This window comes from Symsagittifera roscoffensis, chromosome 9, assembly GCF_963678635.1.
Source record: "Symsagittifera roscoffensis chromosome 9, txSymRosc1.1, whole genome shotgun sequence".
Lineage (NCBI taxonomy): Eukaryota > Metazoa > Xenacoelomorpha > Acoela > Convolutidae > Symsagittifera > Symsagittifera roscoffensis.
The window spans coordinates 50,805,905-50,827,371 of NC_087070.1; the positions used below are offsets into that span (position 1 = coordinate 50,805,905).

The following is a 21,467-nucleotide window of genomic DNA, read 5'->3' on the forward strand; positions in this document are numbered from 1 at the left end:
GCTTTCTGCTACCACTCTTTTGCGAAGAAAGCACAGACCGGTTTTTGAGATTGCTTTCAGCCCGCCGTTCTTCTTTGGTTGAGTGTAGGCAATTTATACTATTAGTTTTTGTGATGGGAGGTAATTGTGTTGTATTCACTACTTGTAACGCTTCAGCTATCTCACTGAGCGATCTCATCTGCTGCTCTTCAAGCTGTGAATCACTCATTGGCCAACCGAGTTGTTTTGAACTTTTTTTGTTTCAAAATTTTGTTTAAATTTTTGTTCGATAACGTTTCAAATCTGGAACTTGGATTTGAGAAATTTGGAGCGGTTTGAAAAAACGCACCCAAAATCAGAAAAAAATGAATAATTGGTGTTTTTTGCGACAGTAAAGATGGTTGGAACATTTCGTGTTAAGTTTTTATCGACCGGTTATTGTTGTTATTTCTAAATTTAATGGATCGACCATAGAGTTATGTCAAAGAAAAACATAAAACAACTATCAGAGTAAAAAAATTTACACGAAAAATTTTAGCGACTACTTTTACAAAATTGCTTTCAAATTTGGTTTAGAAGTATGTATCAACTAATTGATCTCAACTTCATGTGAACACAAGCAAAGCTGCTAACTCAATTAAGTTACCTGGTTTGTTATTCAAGTCGCTACCAGAGAAGAATTAGAGTTCCATAACAAGAAATGCACTTCCAGCACGGGATTGAAAATCTAATAAGAAATTCAAATAATGAATCAAAAATGCTCCTCAAAGTTAAGCTAAGTTTGTTACTGACAAGAAATAATGGACTAGGAAAAACCAAAATAAGAACTAAGTTTTTTTTCGATATCGTTTCAAATCACAAACTTGGATTTGAGCAATTTAGAGCGGTTTGATCGTTTTTTGAGCATTTTTTTAAGCAAAATAACCGCTCAAATCGCGCAAATCTCGATTTGTTTTTAAGAGAGTTCTCGATAGTTTTGAATTAAATGACTCGTTTTGAGGTAACATTCGTTTGTGTAGTGATTTACGTGCTCCGTAACTGAAGCAGTTCTTCAAAAAACACTCTGAAATTGTTTTTGAAGAAACTTTTTGCTGACCGAGCACGTAAAACTCTACACAGACGCAGGTTACCTCAAAGCGAGTCAATCATTTCAAATTTTTTCAATTTCCTCTCACAAATCGTCCAAGATTTGCGCAATTTTAGTCGTTATTTTGCTCAAAAACCGCTCAAATCTTACCAAGAAACGCACAAAAACCGTTCAAAACCGAGCAAGAAACGCATGATTTGATTATTTTTAGGGTTTTTCCCGTGTATTTGTTGCAGGGCACACACAACCAGTCCTACAAAACAACCACTCTGCGGAAATTTCAAACTTAAAAATTCAATTTTTAAAATCTTCTAGGGTCCAGAAAACGGTTGTCAAGGTTGATTATCACACTTAATCAGTTTTTTATATCATATTGTTATCAAATTCATGAAAATTGTGGATGATAGCTGAATTTAACCCCCTATTAACGTAGTCATGAAGTTTTTGGGACACCACACTCTTCCCCTCTCCCGCTCCTAAAAACGCACCCAAAAATCAGAGAAAAATGAAAAATTGGTGTGAGTTTTTTTTTGCAGCAGTTAAGATGGTTGGAACATTCTGTGCTAATTTTTTATCAACCGGTTATTGTTGTTATTTCTAAATTTATTGGAAAATCCAAGAAATCGACCATAGAGTTATGTCAAAGAAACAGCCAGCCGAGTAAAAAAGTTCGACGAAAAATTTTAGCGACTAGTAGCGCCAAGAAACATTAAAACAGACAAGATCTTCCGCGTATCAAAAAAAAGAGATTTTTCTCGAATAACCTCAATGAATAAAAGACATAAAGATAGAGGTAATTTCAGGTAGCTTTGAAGTTACAAACCTTTCATGAGAACTTGGATTCTTTGATTTACTTCAAATGAATAGTAGTCAAGATAAATCGACAGGAGAACAAGTGAAAATCACTCAATGGAAACAATAAAAACTCTTTTCCGGCCACTGATTGCCATATAGAAATTTATGTAAAAATGGGAAACTCTTACGGCTAGCTAGGAAATTTAATTGAATTTTCATGATGGACCGTAGATCCGGCTTGATTTTTCAAAATTATTTCAACTTCTTTCAAGTAGTTTTCGTCCGAAAGTACCTATTTTTAGAAAATATAGAAAATCTTTGGATGCGGAACTATTTCACTTTTCAGCCGACAAAATTTTAACAAAATTTCAGCCAACAAATATTTTTTCGAGTTGGTGAACTTGATTATTTCTCTTTGAAACTCTGCAATTGGTGTGAAATGACATGTCAACTGATTGTACTGTATTCCAAATTTAACCATATATCATCTTCACTTTATAGAGGAAATTATCGATAAAAAAATATCCAACATCAAAAAGGAAAGTCCAACAGTGCCTAAATACAACCTAATTGTGTTTGTGAATTATACGCCGTTTTGCGTGATAACCGTTTTGTTTTGAAGCAAACCGGGTATAGAATGACAGTTTTTGAGCTAATTAGGATTTAGAGACTTGCATGTGCGCCGCTTAGCGTGTGCAATTAAAATATTTATTCAGTTTGATGCGGCACGCATCAGTTGATGTTTTGGTTGCTATTGTTACAAAAACAAACTCCTCATTTCTAATTGTGGTAGCAGGCGCGTAATAAGCGCCACACATACAAATAGGCAGCTCCTCGGTTTCTTTGTTTGTTCAATCAAACTGATGAAGGCATCTTGCGGAATTTCGTTAGTTTAATTTTGCAGCATCTATCAAATTGGGCGTTTTTCTTTTTTTGTTTTCGGTTTTATGCACTAAACGGCTCTCAATTTAATTTTTTTATCTTGAGCTGAATTTTATGCGGTTGAACCTGATTGGCTAATTTTAGAGGTTGTTTTGCCTGAAAACAACGCATATATATTACTTTGGAATCTCAATATTTCCAAAGTTTTGAAAAAAACCCTACAGCCATATCGCCATCTAATTTTGATTTATGTGATTGGTCAATATTCAATATGTTATTCTGTTTTTTTTTCAAAGTTTGCTTTAGAATTTAAAAGCCGCTTTCAATAGTGCCGAAGTACATCGATGCGGAAAATGTAAATGTTTCCTGCAATGCCTAAAGTTCAGGATAATCAAAAAGTTTGAATTCTGTTTGCGAATTGTTAGTAATTTGTTTGAATATTGTTTCGTTCGGTAATTGTTAGCAAAGTGTTTGAATATTATTTCGCTTTGGGATCTTGTTCAACAGTGTCAAAATTTGCTTTGAATACTGTTTTTACTCATCCCAAATCTATTTAAAACAACCACTTATTGGCTGTTTTATGAATTTTCTTATGAATGTCAGTTTTTTCGTTCGTAAAAAGAAACCCAAAGGCGCTCAAACATGAAGGTACTCGTAAAATTTTCTTCTGAATGTCAATTTAGCGTTTGTAAAAAGAAACCTGAAGGCGCTCGTACATAAAGTTTTAATTCTCTTGTTCTCTATTCATCTTGGTAATCCGGAACTATTGAGAAAAATCAGAAAGGACAGATATATTCTGCATGGCCATCCATTTTGTTTAATAACAATGCATTGACTATCAAATGTCTCTGAAAATGAAGACTACCAAACTTATCTCTTCAAAACGTTGCTCGTTTTTGCTCCAATTTTCACTGAAATCGAAAAATTTACTGTGCTCAATTTTTCAAAAAAGTGCTTATCATACAAATTCCATTTAAAATATTTTTATAATAAGCATTTTTCTATTGAAATTAGAAATTTTTTAGAATTCTAGAAATAGTTTTGGGTTATCTTTAACTTAAAAATGGCGTTTTTTCGACTACTTTTATGATTAGAAAATTGAGCAAAAAATGCATCGCAGACAGTTTCCATTTATGAAACTTTTATTATAGACATTCATGCCAACGAAACTAAAAGTTTCAAAAACGTCCTTGAAACAATTCTTAGAGTGTTTTAAACTTCATAACGTCGTTTGGTTAAATATGAGCGTTTTTCCTGTTTTGCTCAAAAATGCTCATCATATAATTTCAATTACGGAAATTGTATTACAAGATTTTTTTCTCTGTCATTTTTGTCAAAACGCTTCTTAAAACAATTTTTGTTGCATTAGAAAAAATTATGGCGGTTCTCTGTAGTTGCTGTGGTGTTATATTATTGTTTGTTTTATTTTGCTGATTGTGTTTTTGCTATTGCTGTCAATTTTTTGGTGTTTTTGATTTTAATGATGTCGATGGCTTAGTTGGTTCTGGTTAACTTTTAATTTCCAACCTACAAACGTTGTCAAACAAATGAGAAACGTTCGATTAATGTTCTTAACTTGCTATTTTTCTTTTTGTGACAATCAGACTGTCAAAAAGTATCCTGGTAACCAAGATTTTTCACTCGTCTTTCATTGCATTGCCTCGTTAAAGAACTTTTTGTAGAAAAAATCATGGAATAGCAAAATATTACGGAATAGCAAAGTGGGAAAGATGGTGGAAAAGAGCCAAAAAGTAGTTTAAAATTCATAAAAAATTCCTACCAGATATACGGACAACGCGAGGGAGTTTTTTTGAACTTGAAGAGTAGAAATGAGTCACAAAGAGAGCCAAACAACTTTACGATATTGCAATTAAAACAGCTAAAATTGTATTCAAAAATGAACAAGACTGCCCGTATCAGGGCGAAGCCCTGAATGTTCCGACTGCCTTTTAAGGTTTATGGAGCAGCAGTAATAACATTAAAAAAATTAAATGAAATAAAATAAAATGAAAATTTTCTTTTTAAAATTTGAAATTTTTTTATGAAAATCATCCCCCCACACGCCATATAAAGTACAAAAAGAGAGATTTCGTTTGGAACGATTTATAAGACGGATTATATCTCCGCTTACGCGTTAATAGCGCGAATTATATCGCGCCTTAATTGTCCCAAATTGGTCAAAACGTCCAAAATGACAATCTTTAAACCCTCATAACTCTACGAAAAATGATCACAGGTGAAATATCTTTTCAAATTTAAGCTCAGGACAACAATACCTTTTGAATGATTAAAAAAAATTCCGTCAAAAATGGCTACTTAAAAAGTCGAAATTTGTCTGAAGAAAAAAAACCCACCCCGAGCACAAATATTCCGTTACTTTCGTATCAAAAGTCGGAACAATAAATCGAATTTACTACTAGAAAAACTCAACAGTTTACGACAAAAAATGAACTAAAATTCATTAATTTTTTTAAACGAAAGTTGAAGTAATTTGCACCGTAACTGGTTGTTCTTTATTTTTACCTGTATTTGATCGGCGAGGAAGTTATGTCCACATGACTTGCAGAACACCTGTCTCTTGGCACAGATGTACTCTTTGTGGTGGGATAGTATTCCCTTGTGGACAAACTCATTGCACAGACTGCAACACACACCCTCTTCGCTACACTCTGACATGTGTTGCTGCAACACAAAGGAAAAGCCCAAATTAAAACACTACAATATATACAGTTGAAACTTTCTATTTTCTTTTAGTACTGCTGTTCTAATACATATTGGAGCCATGGGCACCAGAATATTTCATTGTGAGGCTATTTTTCCTTTCCCCCACCTGCAATTTTTTACAAGTAAAACTACTGTTATCACCAACCGATTAACAAGAAAATTAGCATGCGGACTAATCGGGCCATGACAAACATATTTGGTCTTCATATTTAACATTTTAAAACCACTCATTACATCATTAAATTGATGCTCATACGAGGTGGGGGGAAACGGGAAAAGAGCCCATTGTGATGCAGCCTCCAGCGGATTTAGGAGGGATGGGGGAGGGGGGGGGTTGGGCTCTCAGGATTCGATTCCCTGCCCACCCAAAAGGGCCATGTGGTCAAACCCCCCCCTTAATAGACCAAGTGAACAATCTCCCCCTAAAATTAAATGGCAAATACAAGTCGTATGACCTGCATGTTTTATGCTTACAACTAATTGGCTGAAAATTATTTCATTTAACCAAGTGAAATCTCTCCCTCCTACATCAGTTTAAGGGGGAGATTGTTCACTTTAATCCCCAAAGGGTTCCCCCCTGAGTACTATTTTAAGATCTCCATTTTTGGCTGACGGACCCTCTAATTTTTTATAGGCTCGTTTGGCGCCAATATATGATCAAGCTGAGGGGGAAGCGCGCGCCGAAAAAACGCGGTTTTTTGGCGAAGAGCTCGGAAAAGCAATTTGATCGACCTAAAAAAGTCGATAAAATTTTTTTGAAAATCCAGAAAATCCCCTCCCCCCCTCGATCCTAGACCCGCCCCTGGATGCAACCATTAGAAAAATATCCAAATTTTAATTAGGAATACATTTCAAAACATGCTTTTGTTTGCAAAAAATTCAAAATTTTTCAGTTGGCTAAACCTGCATGAAATCGACATTTGTCTCCAATCCACATAACGGACACTTGATCTTACTGCTCCTGCCCCCCTTCTGCTGCGATTGCTGACCACTACCCTGATTGTGTGACTGTCTGAGAGGGGCAGGGGGACAGTCAAGATCCTGGCCAGTGGCTCCCCCTAGTATCTGAGAGCACTTTCCACCATCGCTGCATTGGGAGGGAACGAAACTGCAGGCCATCATAGGAGAAGACAAAGACAGCGTGGGGTCAAGAAGCGATGGCTGAAAAAAAACATAATTGTATATTATATAAATATAATCGGGGCGGATTTAGGGAGGGGGGGGAGCGGGGGGGGGGGGGCGGACGCCCTCCCCCTCAGGGATTCGACCCCCTGCCGACCCAAAGGGTCCCTCCTTTGATACTTTTTAAGAAATCCATTTTTGGCCAACCGACCCTAAAATTTTTCTAAAGGCGCCTAAGGCGCCAATATATACTAATTTTGAGGGGGGACAGCGCGCCAAAAAAACGCAAATTTTTCGGTCAAAATTTTCCAAAAACTGCTTAAAAAACGCCTTTTTTGGCCGGTTTTTTCAAAATTTTGCCTGCGGCGCAAAAAATTTAGCCAAAATTGGGACAAAACCGTGCTTTGGGAGAGCTTGAAAAATCAATTTGGTCGACCTAAAAAAAAAAAAGGTCGTCAAAATTTTCGAACTTTTTTTGAAAATCCGCCCCCCCCCCCCTCGAGAAAATCCTAGATCCGCCCCTGAATATAATATAGGTTTCTAAATCTCACATGCTGGTGTTCTAAAACTGTAAACTTCAGAAGTTCCGCACCACTGCAGTTTATTTTATACTGTTCATGTTTGTAAAAGTAATCATGCCTAGACATGTTTTTATTAACCAAGAGGTTATTTAACTTGTCTGCTGAAAAAAAAAGAAACGTTATAGAGGGTAGGGTGCACAGGGCTCTATGGACACATCCAGAGGGGTAATTTACCATAAAACAATTTTAACTAAATGGCAACAATTGAAGGCAAATCGATATCCGGATAAAGTTCATCCTAATCTAAGTCGGAAACACAAAGCAAAACTCTTGGAGCAGAACTGGTACCAACTAGGAGGAAGTCTCGGGCAGTTCATAATAATAGGGATTTAAAAACTCCGGGCTCAATCTTCAATATCGAGAAAATCAAAGTCAATTGTTGCCAAACAAAGTGCGCAGCATCATCAACGCACAAATTTTGTTTAGGGCACGGAAATGAAAATCGCGTGTCTCTCATATGTAGTCATGGCCGCGTGATCTGACATCCAATGATGTCGACAACTTGTCTTGATGTGGATATAGTTCCACTTATGATGGTCAGATTGTTCGACATTTGATCTTAGAACTTCAAGAACACAAGAAAACGGAACTTGTACGTCAATATGGAGAGGACGCAACCACCACAAAGTTGAGTTGGAAGCTGATAGATCAGTCTAACAACGCAATGAAACTCCTAGCTCCGAACAACGCGAGGAAGCTCGGCGAACAAAAAATTATTCTAGACGCCTGAAAAGAAAAAATTCCTGCCTGTCTGTTGGTGTTCCATCAAAACCAGCGGCATTTCTTGAGAGCGGAATTTAAAAATAAATACAAAAGCATGCAATAATATTTGAATTTTACTTTAAATTTTGAGAAAACATTTGTTTGGGAAGCATGCAAACCACATGCAGCTAAAAATATATATATATGAGGCACCTTAGTGCGAACACCTTAAACAATCTATTCCAAATATAGCAAAACACACTCATTTTCTGGAGTGCCTAAATAGCCTCGCATTCGAATCGCCTACAAATGAACGATTTTGCAGCAAACACTGATTAATGCGCAATTAACTGTTTCAGCTAAATGTAAGAGCAGAAGATCAAGCGATTGCTATCTGCAAACATTTTAGATTTTGAAGTTTTTATCGTTTTACAGTAAAGGCAATGTAATTAACTGGAAAATTTTTGATTATCAGAAACAAATTTTTTTTATTTTGAAAGTCGATAAGCTGCAAGTTTTTAACTGAAAATCCGCTGTCGAGAAACCATTTTAAGGTAAGCACAAAGTCTAAGAACACCCATTTTGATCGGAAATAGCAAAACATGTGTCAAGAGCAGTTAAAAACAAGGATTGCCGGTAACTGTGCAAGTGCATACTCCAAAAAATTACAAAAAAACTTTTTCAAATTATTGTCGTTATTTTTTGCGTGCTGTAATGAAGGGTTCTGAGCAAAAAAAACCAGTGAACCAAAAATTTGCAGCCTAACTCTAACAAAAATAGACTTTTGTGAGCCTGCTCGTCAAAAAAAAAGAAAAAAAAACTAAAGCACATCCGAAAACAAAATTCCTCCCCATTTTTCATTAAGAAAAATTTCTCAGTTTTAATTTAGAAATCAAAATAAGGATCAAAATTTGCCTTATTTTTTCATTTTTCAAAAAGTTTCTCAAATATCTTTTTTTAGATCAAATGTTTAGTGCAATGTTGTAAGAAAAACTAAAACAAAACTGAAAAATCCTAATTGAAAAAAAAATGTTTTTCATGCCAAAATTTCCACTATTAGCGATATCCACTTTTAAGTTCAAACATCCCCCAAAAAGATCTGAAAAGCAAACAAAAATTGTTTTTTTCAATACATTCATATCTGTTGATGAAAGATTTGAAAAACAGAAATAGGTTGAAAACAGTTTACACAAAAAGAACACAACAAAAAAAAAACATGTCGAGCACAGTCAAAACATATCCTCACCGAGTGCCCATGGTTTATGATTGAGTATATTGTCATAATATGGTCATTGTCTATAAAATTACAAAATAATAGATGATAATCCATTAAAATCGATTATAATCCTAATATTTTTTATGCCATTATAATCAAATAGAATCTATTAAAATGGATTTTTCGAGAAGTTATTCATGAAATTCACAACTTTTTTCAAAGTTACCTCATCTCTTGTGTGATGCAGTTGCTACGTATTACATTTAAGAAAAAAGTTACTTTCACATTAAAATTGAAGTGTTGGGCCCTACTTTTTCAATTGATCGCAGTTTAGCAATTCATTTCGCTGAGTTAGGGGGAAGTGGGGGCAAAAATTGAACGGTGGTATGAGGGGGAATTAATTAATGATAGAGTTCGGGGGTTAACTCTACCAGTTTACTCCTACCAGCCCAGTTTACTTTGGCAGCCCCCCCCCCCCCCCCCCCCCCCAGTTTACTTTACCCCGCCTCCCTCCCGTTTACCCCCTTTCTTGCCAGTTTATTAATCCCTTTACGGTTGAACATGGAGCTAATATTTACTGGTAGACTTTGGGGGAGAGGGCTTATTGATTGGCGTTTTGGGGCGTTCAGTGAAAGACATGGCATACATTTTGCAATCTTCCTGCAAAATTTGCAAAAATTCTGCAAAAATAATCGAGTTTAGTTCTAAAAATAAAAAGTGTTTTAATCAATTATAATGGATTATAATGGATTTTTTTTCACAAGTAATCGACTTTAATAGATTATCTTGGCAAAAATAATTGATTTCAATGCCGGAAAAAATGGATAATAATCGTTTATAATGGATTATATTTGATTACTTTTTTTGCAAAAGCAATCGGTTATAATCGGTGGTCTGATTTTTACATCTTTAATGGGTTATAATGGATGATTTTTGTCTCGGTAATCCATTTTAATCGATTAGAATCCATGGGCCTTCGGTGCGGGTAGGTCAAGCAGAGTTGAATCATATATCGTGCAGAGGCGAGACATAGGTCTAGCAGAGTCGACACATAGGTGAAATATAAATGAGAAAAAGGTCGAACAAACGCGTTTTTTTCCTTTTCAAATGTTTAAAAATTTTTGGTCTTCAATTTGAACTTTGAGTTCTAGAAGCTTCATTAGCTTCAATCATAAAAAATTAATTTCTAACCAAAATAACCTAAAAAATCGGATAAAACATATAGTTTATTTGGACACGGTCCAAGAGTGCATTGCTAGCTTTGAGGGAATTCTGTCAAGCGATACCTCAGAAAGCATAACACTTACTTTAACTACCTACGCACTTGATTTTGCATGTTTTAAATACGGCAAATTGTTTCAGTCCAGAAAACCGAGAAATTTAAAACGTACCGTTGGTCGAGAAAATCAAAACAAGTCTAACAAGTTTTTTCTAGGGTCGAGAGAAAAAGAGCAAAGCAAAATTTTGTCCGGAGAGCCGAAACAGACCAAAATTTTGGCGAGACGGTCAAAAATAAGTCGAAAACTTTGGCCCCGGTCATACTTTACAGCGAAAAATCAAGCATTCAGCCTTACTAGCATGACAAGTGCCCTAAACACGGCATTTGAAATGTGTATCAATCTGATAATACTTGATTTCCCGCGTTTTTTTATGTTATTTTGTTTTTACTAAGAAGAAAATGTCAAATTAATGAGTCTCACCCTTTGAGTTGTCAGGAACAAAAAAATTTTAAACTTGTTGCGCTAAAAACAAATTCAACTTCATTCATGATTTCAAAAGACCAAGTTAATGAAAATAAAGCATATGGATGATTTAATGAATGTGATATTTGATGATGTCGCGGACATAATAAATGTTAATTTAACAAGTTTGTGGGGGAAAGAAAGAGAATTATTGATCGCAAATTAGCGAATAAATCATCATATTTGTGGCTTTGAATTTTTCTTGTCATACTGATTATATAGAATTTGTTCAAAATACACTTAAAAACGGAAATTTCCTCCAAAAACAAGAGATAGTGGGTCTTTCTAGGTACTCGGACATATTTGACAAGCCCCAGTTTATGTTACGCAGAGGAACCCCTTGCTTTTTTCCGAAACCGCAACACCAACCCCCTTGCGTCAATTTTCATTTTTTTATTGTACTTTTATGTGCTCTGTTATAGCTAAAATCGTAATATAACAATACGATGTACGAAAAGCGAAAAATGATCACCTGATAGGGTGTTTGATAACCATGTCATTATTTTTGAAACTGCTTATTGCCTTTCAAGTTTGAAAACGGAAGAAATGCGTGAAGTGTGTGTGAAGTTTGTTTGAAAATCTAGTAATTCAAATGATTACAAGGAGAACAATTTCAATGCATCACCCAAAGCCGCAACACTGCTATGACGGCCGACGGCGTAAATGGCGAATTATGTGTATGTAAGGGGAGGGGGGTCAGAAAAGTACCAACGAATTTGCAGCACGTCATCACTTAACACCACCCACCCCCCCCCCCCCCTCTTATGGACCTTCTCCGAATAAATCCATCAGCCATCAGCTCCTCTTAATGTTTCTTTTGTTTTTGGTAACAGTTATGCGTTTACATACCATACCGTTGATTCTAATTAAGTTTTGCCTGGCTTGACAGACAACCACGTATTCAACCGCCGCATGCTAATCGACCCACATGTCTCTCTCTACCCTCCAATCAGAATAGTTAACTTTGGAATAAAACTTGAGTTAACCTTGTCAAGATTGTCCGATGAGAGTGTTGTAATTTTGGCATCTTTCTTCGGCACCGAATAAATATGGGTCAACTCGGCTAAAAACTTGGGTGTCCGGAACTCTGGAAACTCGGAAGTGTCCGGTGACAGTCGTCGATTTGAGTTAATCTCAGAAAGAACCAAATTTTGCTTAGACGGACGACTTGGTAATGTCAGGAATTTTCTAGAATTTCTGATAACACGATTCAATTTGAAAAGTAAGGCTGTGCTTGCAACTGATTAATGAAAACATATATATGGGACCAAGGTCTTATGTTACGACCAAATTTTTGAAAAGTCAAAAAGGCTGTCAAATTCCTTTATAAAAGGAAAAACTTTTTGTCAAAGAGCTTCTAAATTCGAGTCTGATTGAAAATCGATTTCCATTTAAAATTTTTCAAATCAAATTACAATGACTTCATAGCACAACTGACAAAAGTGCCCTTAATGTCGTCCATTTTGGAAAACTCCAATTGCCGAATGTTTTTTTTCATATTCCAATTGCGGAAAATGGTACTAAATCTATTTTATTTGAACCTTGATATCTTCAAAATAGAAAACTTAAGGAAATATCTTCAGAGCGGAAATATTCATTGATGAAATATTTTTTTTTGTTTTCGAAGCCCTTCTATAAAGAATAACGGAGCTGACGTAAACATTTCTGAACTAATTAGAACAAGACTGTTCGTATCAGGGCAGAGCCCTGAATTTTCCGACAGCCATTTAAGTCTATGGCGCAAAAAATAACATGAAAAAATAAATGCAATAAAATTTTTTTAAAAAATCAAAATTTGAGATTTTTTTGAAAATCATCCCCCCACACGCCACATTAAGTACAAAGTGATAGATTTTGCTCCTAGTAACAAATCAATTATGGCAAATAAGCTTCCTTCTACCAATTTGGAACGATGTCTAAGGCAGATTAAATCTCCGCTTACGCGTTAATAGTGCGAAGTATATCGCGCGTTAATTGTCCCAAATTGGATGGCTAGTTGAAAAGTCGAAATTTGTTTGATGAAAAAAAAACCCACCCGAGCTCAAATTTTCCGTTATTTTCGTTACGAAAGTTGGAACAACAACAGAATAACCGCTCATAATAGGGCGACGTATTGAATGTTCCGACTGATTGCCCTTAAACGCCTATGGAGTAATGGAGTAGATATCATTTCAATAACTGGATAAAAATAAGTTAAAAAAACGAAAAAGAGAATATTTTTTAAAACAAACACTGCGTTACACACTACTTGAAGTATAAAGTATTACCTTTAGCACTTAGTAGATGTTCAATAGGTTAACAAGAATGCCTCAGTTCAGCTTGGAAAACGACTTTGAGCTCGCTTATATAATTGCTTGCTTATTATCCCATATCATCAAAAAAAATGTCAAAATATCTTTGCCCGGGTCCCTTTTCTCTCACATATTTTGAATGCCATGAACTTCTAGAGCTCAAAATTAAAATGATATGTCACATGCGACTTATTTAACTGCTAGTTTAATTGTGAATGATATTTGGTGCTTTGGGGTTATCAAAGCGCAACAACACTGCACGAATCTTGAATGTTCCGACTGCTTTTTAAGGTCTATGGAGAAAAAGTAACATGAAAAAATTAAATGCAAGAAAATAAAATGAAAAAAAAATTAAAGTTTGAGAATTTTTATGAAAATCATCCCCCACACCCCATATAAAGTACAAAGTGATAAATTACGCTCCTAGTAACAAATCAATTATGGAAAATAAGCTTCCTTCAACCAATTGGAACGATGTCTAAGGCAGATTAAATCTCCGCTTACGCGTTAATAGTGCGAAATATATCGCGCGTTAATTCTCCCAAATTGGCCAAAATGGCACTCTTTAAACCCCCATAACCTTGCCTAAATTGATCACAGAAGGAACAATTTTTCAAATTTTTGCTCAGGACAACAATACCTTTTGAATGATAGGAAAATACTCCGTCAAAAATGGCGAGTTAAGAAGCCGAAATTTGTATGAAGGCTTCTTCTGTTACTTTTGTCTCGAAAGTCGGAACAATAAATGTTGTTGTGTCAAAGTATAGGCGGCAAACATCATTCTAAATTCAAAATAGATATGTTTTTTGTTTCTATCAAATCTTAAAATACGTGCACATACATACAGAGCTTGTGGTGGGGTAAAACCAAGTGCTTTTTTTCTACATCAAGTCACTCTGATAAGTTTTTGAGCATTATAACAAGAATAGCCGGCTGCCGTGCAGGAAGCTCATAATTTTTTGACGACAATCAATAAAACAGCAACAAAATTTTTTTTTCAAATTGTGAAAAATTTCTAAGAAGGCATTGAGAGAAACCTCAAAAACTAATTTTACTGGAATAAAAACAAAGTTGCACGACTAAACTTAAATTAAAAGAGTTAGCCTATTATAAGTTTATTCTGAGACGTCACTCGTTGGCTTACGCTCTCAAAACTAGACTAAAAATAAAAACTTCGAACCAGTTTTTTTGGATTTTTTTATATTTGAATTTTGTTAAAACTCGTTTGAACCATGATACAACGGAATTTATTATGGTTTATCCTTCGAATCATTATGATTATTATTTGTTGTGCCTGCTTTTGTGAGGAAAACGAATCAAAAACAGAAAAAAAATGTTAAACACCAGAAGGCAAAATTTGTTCTTCATCTGCAATGATCGGAATAAATATCAATGAACCCAAAATTTGCTTTTTTCAACGGTTATAAATATTATAAACACATTGAGCGTTTGAACTTTGTTGCGCACCAACTAATAGGCGTTTTATTTGAATTTTGCGAGTTGCGTATGAAGTCAGCGTGCGAAATCAGAATCAACCAAAATCAAATTAGGACGAACCATTTGTCTATATGATGTTTTTACAAGCGAAGCTTAAGACTAAAGTCTTGGGGGCTGGATCTATTTCAAACAAACGTTCCTTTTTTGGTTTTTTTTTAACAAAAACCTTTGGCAAATCAAATTGAAATTGAAGTGCAGTTGAAAATTTCATTCCCCAGTCCAGGTAGGACCAGTTTATTTATCACTAGTTGACGTTAACACCATTTTTAATAACTTGGAAAAGTATTGGTTCAAAAAATGACTAACAATTTCACAGCAATGAAGTAACTATTGAATTTTTATTGCAAAAGGCTCTCTACTTTTAGGTAATAGTTATCTAACACAAGAGTGATTTTGAATGACGATCTGAGTCAAGAACAAAAAACAACCGTTTGAAAAGGATGCAATAAATTAGCTTGAAACAACTAAAGGCGGGCTAGTTGTTTTTATCTGAAATAAGTTATGGATACGCCGACGCCAAATCATTAAAAAAGTGAGTTAACTTATCAAAAAACGGAAAAATAGGAGGATGCTAACACGCTTTGTAGTAGTCGCATAACACAGCCTTACGAAATGATCTCTTCTGTTTGATGGTAATAAAAATTTGGGTCAATATTGGAATAAATTTTTAGCTGGTGTGGTAATACTGGAGCTGTTAGAACTCCGGGGTTTTGTAGGGAATAATTTGTTACATTTTTAGCGGTTTCACGCTGCGAACTCTGGTCTAACGAGTTATGCATTTAGACTACTTCTGACTTTAAGCTAACTTTAATGAGTGGACTTAAGCGCAATATTTAGTTTTAAACAGTTGTATTTTCAACTAATACTACACCTTTTGGGCTATAAAATCGCATAATAATCACTTCACGTCAAAGAGACTAACTCAAAACTACATATAAAATAGTTAAACAAAGTTTCAACACTTATTTTGACTTTCAAGAGAGTAATCGCGGAGAGGATTTTGAAAGCCGCGGTTCCAGAAATTAGGACCTGTTTTTAAATAACTGCGATATCCTTGACGATTAAATTTTCCCTAATTTTGTTTTCTTGGATTACAAGTTAAGTAGAAACGACGCTTTATGGTTCCAAGCTCTTTCATAGTGCATTTAGCATTAATAAATTCGAATTTAAGATCCTGAACTAAATTTGGTCTGACAAGCAAGGTTACCATTTTTTAGTATTTCCACTCATTTTTCGTGGAAAATAACAAAATTAATAAGTTTGGGTTATCTTCTAGACTCATTAACCGTTTTTCGGCAATCAAAATTTTGGCTGAAGGGTTTGCTCAGTTTCGAACTAAAGTAATGAATGTTTCTACTTGTCAGCAATAAAAAAAATGAATTCAGATCGGTTTAGAATCAAAAAAATGTATTTTTGTCAAATTAGGATGGAAGTGAATCAACTTTGAACCATATTAAATAAATCTTATTTCGAAGCTCAAAAAATAAAATTAGGTCAGTTCTGCCATAATTTATATCCCTCTTTTGGTCTGAAAGTAATTGTTATACCAACGGAAAGTGTAAAGGTAAGCGATCTATGCAATGATACATGAACTGAGTAAGAGAGTGTTAGATAAGAAATAAGAAGAACCTTGAGCAACTTAAATTTGTTCGGTTAAAATTATGTCTGATTGAAATCTGACCTCAAAATCATGAGAAAGAGACAGAAATTCATATATAAATATTGAATATGGCATCAGCTCTATCAGGTATTTAAATAGATCAGACATGTTAAGTATTTATATCATCAAGTATGGTTATCACATAAGGTTGAAGTTTAGTGTTTTAGAACTAATCAGTTTTCTATGGGTATCCGCTATAACCGTTCGGATAACATTTCCCCCTTTTTTGGTTGTCATCATATGTTTGTTTTTTTCTGCGTCTTTTCTCACTGCTGTTTTCTTTCCCGGTGCTGTCGTTGTAGATGTTTCTTTGTTGGGATTTTTAGTTGCTGGTGGCGTATTGAACGCTCTTTGTGTAGTGCTGGTTCGTTTTTCCTCCATGTTTAATGTTGTTTATTTCATGTCCGCTTTTGTTCGAGCTTAGTGATGATCGCAATCTCTTTGAAAAGTCATTGAATTTTTAGTAGTGAAATAGCTTTTAGGGTATCAAAGTCTTTGAGGAAGTTGGCATCCGGAGATGTTGTAATTAATATTTGTCGATCAATGACAAACCTCGTGCTTACAGCCCTTTGCGATAAAGAATGTGGTGGCGTATTCGGTGTGGATTTTTCGAGCTGTTTGTGTTACTCATTTTGGTCGGTTCTGGGTGTGGTTAATTTGTCAGTTCTCCATGTGGCGGGGAGTTTGTAATGGATGTTTCTGCTCTAAAGTTTTCTGGCGTATTTTGCGTGATGTCGATTCTGATGCATTCAAAACTTGTCGATGGTTACCGTGTTTCCTCCTGGTTGTTCTTCTACGACATTTTTGTCCTCGGTTTGGGGTGGTTTGTCGGTAAGAGTGATGTTTCCTATTGTGATGTTTGCTTCGGGGCTTGCTTCAATGGCTTGATTAATCGGGATTGCGTTTCCAACATTCTTGGCCAATGTACTGCTTCTCGATTTTAGATTCCGGCGTACGTTTGAGATCGATTTTTTTTTGCCGCTGGATTTTGTGGTGACGGTGTTTTACGTCGTAGTTCGAAGCCGTCCGAACACAAGGAGATTGATACATCACAGTCATATTGAATTAGTATCTTACCTCTTTTCGGGATTTTCTCTGGGCTTCTTTTTCCTCTCCCTTTCTGAACGGTAGCTTTTTGAGTTTTTCCTCCTCTTTTTTCTTCTGTTCATCAATCTGGGCCTTTTTGGCCTTTGCTATGAATGGGTTAAGGATTCGCTGTGGTCCTATTGCTTTTCTGTTCATCGACTGAAGTATCACTTCTTCAAAGTTCTTGGGAGGTTTGCGTTTCGGAAGCGATGATGTTGATGATTGTAATACTGGTTTCTCTGCGGGTTTTGGGGTTGACTTTGATAAAATTGCATGTTTTTTGTTCTTGTCTCGTATGTATGAAAAACGTGGTTGTGCCCTTGGTAAATGTTAATACGCTACAAAATTTTTGTTTGTGCCTGCCCACAATTACCGTAGACTCTTGGGTATCCAAGCTAGGCCGTCATGTCTAATGGCCCACGGCTGTTTACCGTCCTCCCCTATCCACGCAGGTGCTGTGAGAAGTTAACGACTGATCCAATTTCGATTAGTTTAAATTTTGCAACGAGCACCTCGGGACTTGTGGTGTTGCAAGCTATAGTTCGGGATTTCTAGCCACTTGTTCGATACACTTTTCTAATTTTGTTTTGTGGTCCATTTAGGAAGACTAGATGAGCTCTTTCTAATGTTTGCTTTTCTTTTGCGGCGGTTATCCACCGGATTGGTTTTTATGCTCTTAGTGTAGCGATGTCATTGTTTGGGTTTTTAGCCACAAATGGTTGTTTAACTTTTACCACGTCATATGAGATATTTTTTTAATGTAAGAAGCGCACCTATTGGTAAGTTTTACCTTAGTGTCCTGACGATTTTTTGTCGCTGCTATCTAGTCTGACTGGTTTGTTTGTTGGACACAAGTTGTCCCATATTGTCTTCTTCTGTTTTCTGGTTGTACGGTTGCCTTATTCCTTTGGACTCCCTGATTGAAAGTTGTTTTGTCCTGTGCTGAATTCTCCACCGTTGGGTTTCAAGTTGGTTCGGACAGGTAAGCTTGTTCTCTATATAGAGGGTCAAGATCGTCTTCAATGTTCTGCTCCCAATTCTACTTTGCCTCGGCTGGTAGTGCAGGCTTCATTAGAAACTTTTCGTCTAAACGCGAAAGTTTTGCTTTTCCTATGAGAAGTTAGACGCTTTGAGTCATGTGCACATAGTTTTTAGAGATGTGTTGAGTTTAGGACTATGATGGACTTCAAAAAGTGTAATTTTGGTGTGGCATTTGGTGTAAGGCGCAACGTCTTGAATAATTCTGCCACGTCGGACGCAAGCTTATACGGTTGATTGTTTTTGTCGATTCTCATGATTGACAGTCTAGTTTTTGTAGTTCTAATTAACTTTCGACCATACACATTAAACGGCGGTCGCCGACCGCTGCAAAGGTTAATTATATGCTATTACTTTTGCAGTATATCATGATTTTTTTGCTCTAAGACCTTGGGCTTTATCGCTACGAAATTTTCATGGCACGCCGTGGCTTACAATATGCGTTTGCATGAATTTTATTACGGTGTCGGTCTTATGATTAGCAGCAACCTTTGCCGACGGGAATCGGGAGAAGCGGTCTACCTCTACTAGGATGCACAAATCTTTGTTGTTTTCATCTAGAAATGGTCCCGCAAGACCCAACTAGATTTCTTCATTAGGTTCCACACTGCATCAAGTGCGGTTAAATGCAGTTTCTCGGAGATTACTTTAAATTTATTAACCTTTGTTCGGCCTTCGCGGCTATTGTGAGCTGTTGACAAAATGTGTCAGTGCAATTATGGATAGCACACGCGTTTGGTCGTCTCTAGCATACCACCCGGCCTGGATGTGTCAAATGAAGCAAGTCAAAAAGTATTGTTTCGGAGCGACTGCTCGCTCATCGTAAAAGAATATATTGTCTCGCATTGACAACCTGTCTCGTACCTTGTAGAAGTACGAACCGTAGCAGGCCTTTTTGTTTTCTCATCTCTGCTGACGTACCATGTTGAATAAAGGCTGGAGACTCCTATTTCTTTTGGTGGCAGCTGCTAAAAAGTCGAAGTCAAGGGGTTTTCGCAAACGCTATCATCGGCAAAAAGCGATATCGTCCTCGTCCATCGTAATCACTTGGCATTCGACATTCTGGTGTGACTCTGCTGTTTTGCATAGTTTATCCGTTTTCTCGTTCACTATTCGTTTGAGAGGAAAACTTTGTTCCGACGGTATTACCTGATGGGCGAAGTCAATGATTGGTAGATTTTTAGGTGGAGGTTTCTGTAACATTAGGTTAAAAAACGCGAAATTTGTGGGTGGAAAAAATCATGAGTTTTTGAGCCACTGTGGCATTTTGTAATATTGGTTTGAATGTGGTAGTGTCAGTCCAGTTTGCAATTGTCTACTCATATGTTTGAACTCTGTATTATTTGAAGGGAACGGTTGATTTGAATTGTTATGAAGTTGAGAGTTTGGATTAGAGCAAAGTTTGCGACTGAATTTGTTCAGTTGACTCTTATCAGTGAATGCAGTTGGTTTTTCAATCGAATTTAAAAAAGCAAATTTTTTTTCCGGTGGAGCTTATGCGTACCTAGAAATTAGCTTGAAATACATTTCTTTTCTATATTTGACTTAGTGCTGTCTTGAAATTTGAGGAAAACTATGAAATCGTCAATGAATGCTACCACGAAGTGCTTATCTCTGTACGCTGGGGGTTGGGGTTTTCCCTCCGGTTGACATTAAACATAGTCGATTAGCCCCATTTTACTGCCTGAAAGATGTTTGATATCAAAGTTGAATGGAAGGAGACAGTCTATCCATCTTGGTAAACGGCCTTTATATGTTTCCTTGTTTTTATTGCTCTGATGTGCACTTATGAGGGCTTGATGGTCAGTAATCAGGGTAAATCTTCAACCGTATATGTAATTCTTAAAATTTTCGACTACTTATACCACGGCCAATAACTCCTGTTTGTTGACGGAATATTTACTTTCAGAAAGCGAGATGCGTACGCAATGGCAGCCCAGCTATCGGATGTTTCCTGTTCTAAAGCCGCCCGATACCATCTCGGCTTGCGTCACATTCTATTGTAGTTTCACGGTTTCTTACGAAGTGCCATTTTTCTGTAATTTTATGAACCGCGTCCAGAATGTTTTGAAAGCTTTTTTTGTGTTTTTCTTCCCGTACGAAATGAAAATTGTTAGCTGTTGATAATAATGTCTTGGTGGTATGCATAGTTGGGCGAGTTTTGGTATAATTTTGCTTAGATTGAGAGCAGATATCATAAACGTTTAAGTTGTTTAAATGTTGTAGGATGTTGGAGTTTAGTTATGCATTGGTTTTGTGCCGAAATCATTGATGACGAATTCTAACCACTCTACTTCTTCGCATCCAGTTTTGCACTCATCTTTAGAGGTGGCCATGTTTTCTAGATCTACTTTATTTAGTAGCTTTTTCAATTCTTACATATGGCGTTCTTTTTTCCGTGGGAAAAAATCAGAACACCATCTAAAAAAGCGAATGTGTCCTCTTTTATTCAAAGTTAGATCAATGGCTTTAAGGAATTCTGCAGGCATATCTGTAAGCCCGTAGAAACAAATTCGGAACTGATTTGTTTCTTTTGCTTGGCTTCCAATTTTGCTGAATCGGAAGCCAAAACTGCCTTCTTGTTGTGTCATCTAGTTGTTGTTGCCTGTATGCATACTGGAGGCTTATTATTGAGAAAAAAGTAGAACTGGGCTTGTCGTTGTCTTCTTGCGCTGATTGAGCCACGTTGTCTAGAAGAAAGTCTCTATAAGGCATTTGGTATTTGTTCTTATAGATTACCTTGTTTATTTGCTTTGAGCCCATTGCCAGTTTAATAGTTTGGTCTTTTTTGACCGCTATAACTATTGGGCTGAAACTAACAGTGCAATTTTTGAGCTTCTGTATATGGACTTGGCCTATATTAGAGATTTTTTCTTTTTTTCGACTTTTTCTTGGACGTCAATTGGGATTCTCCGTCCTTTTTGTTGGAGCGCTTTATAGTCTGTTAGGAAATTTGTATGCACCATGGGGTTTTTTGAACGTCTAAGACGTGTGCAAAGTCCTGGGTATGATGATCTACTTAGTTGGTTAAGACTGTATCTGATTGCTCATCAACCGAGACATAA

The 21,467-nt window shown here is 36.2% G+C and overlaps 1 protein-coding gene across 3 annotated transcripts in view; it reads right to left on the reverse strand.

Moving 5' to 3' along the window:
• The window catches only part of LOC134854209 (uncharacterized), a 66,014-nt gene that overhangs the window by 38,563 nt on the left and 5,984 nt on the right, over positions 1-21,467 (reverse strand). Inside the window, exons 1-4 of one of the 3 annotated variants that reach the window (XM_063870371.1) lie at positions 15,228-15,448; positions 11,817-12,027; positions 6,371-6,628; positions 5,267-5,425 (exon numbers count right to left, since the gene is read on the reverse strand). In XM_063870371.1, the coding sequence (XP_063726441.1) occupies positions 5,267-5,425; positions 6,371-6,628; positions 11,817-12,027; positions 15,228-15,397 (798 nt within the window). In that variant the 5' untranslated portion in view covers positions 15,398-15,448. Of the gene's footprint in view, positions 1-5,266; positions 5,426-6,370; positions 6,629-11,816; positions 12,028-15,227; positions 15,449-21,467 lie in introns of those variants that run through there. The other 2 variants (XM_063870370.1, XM_063870372.1) reach the window with 2 other exon arrangements.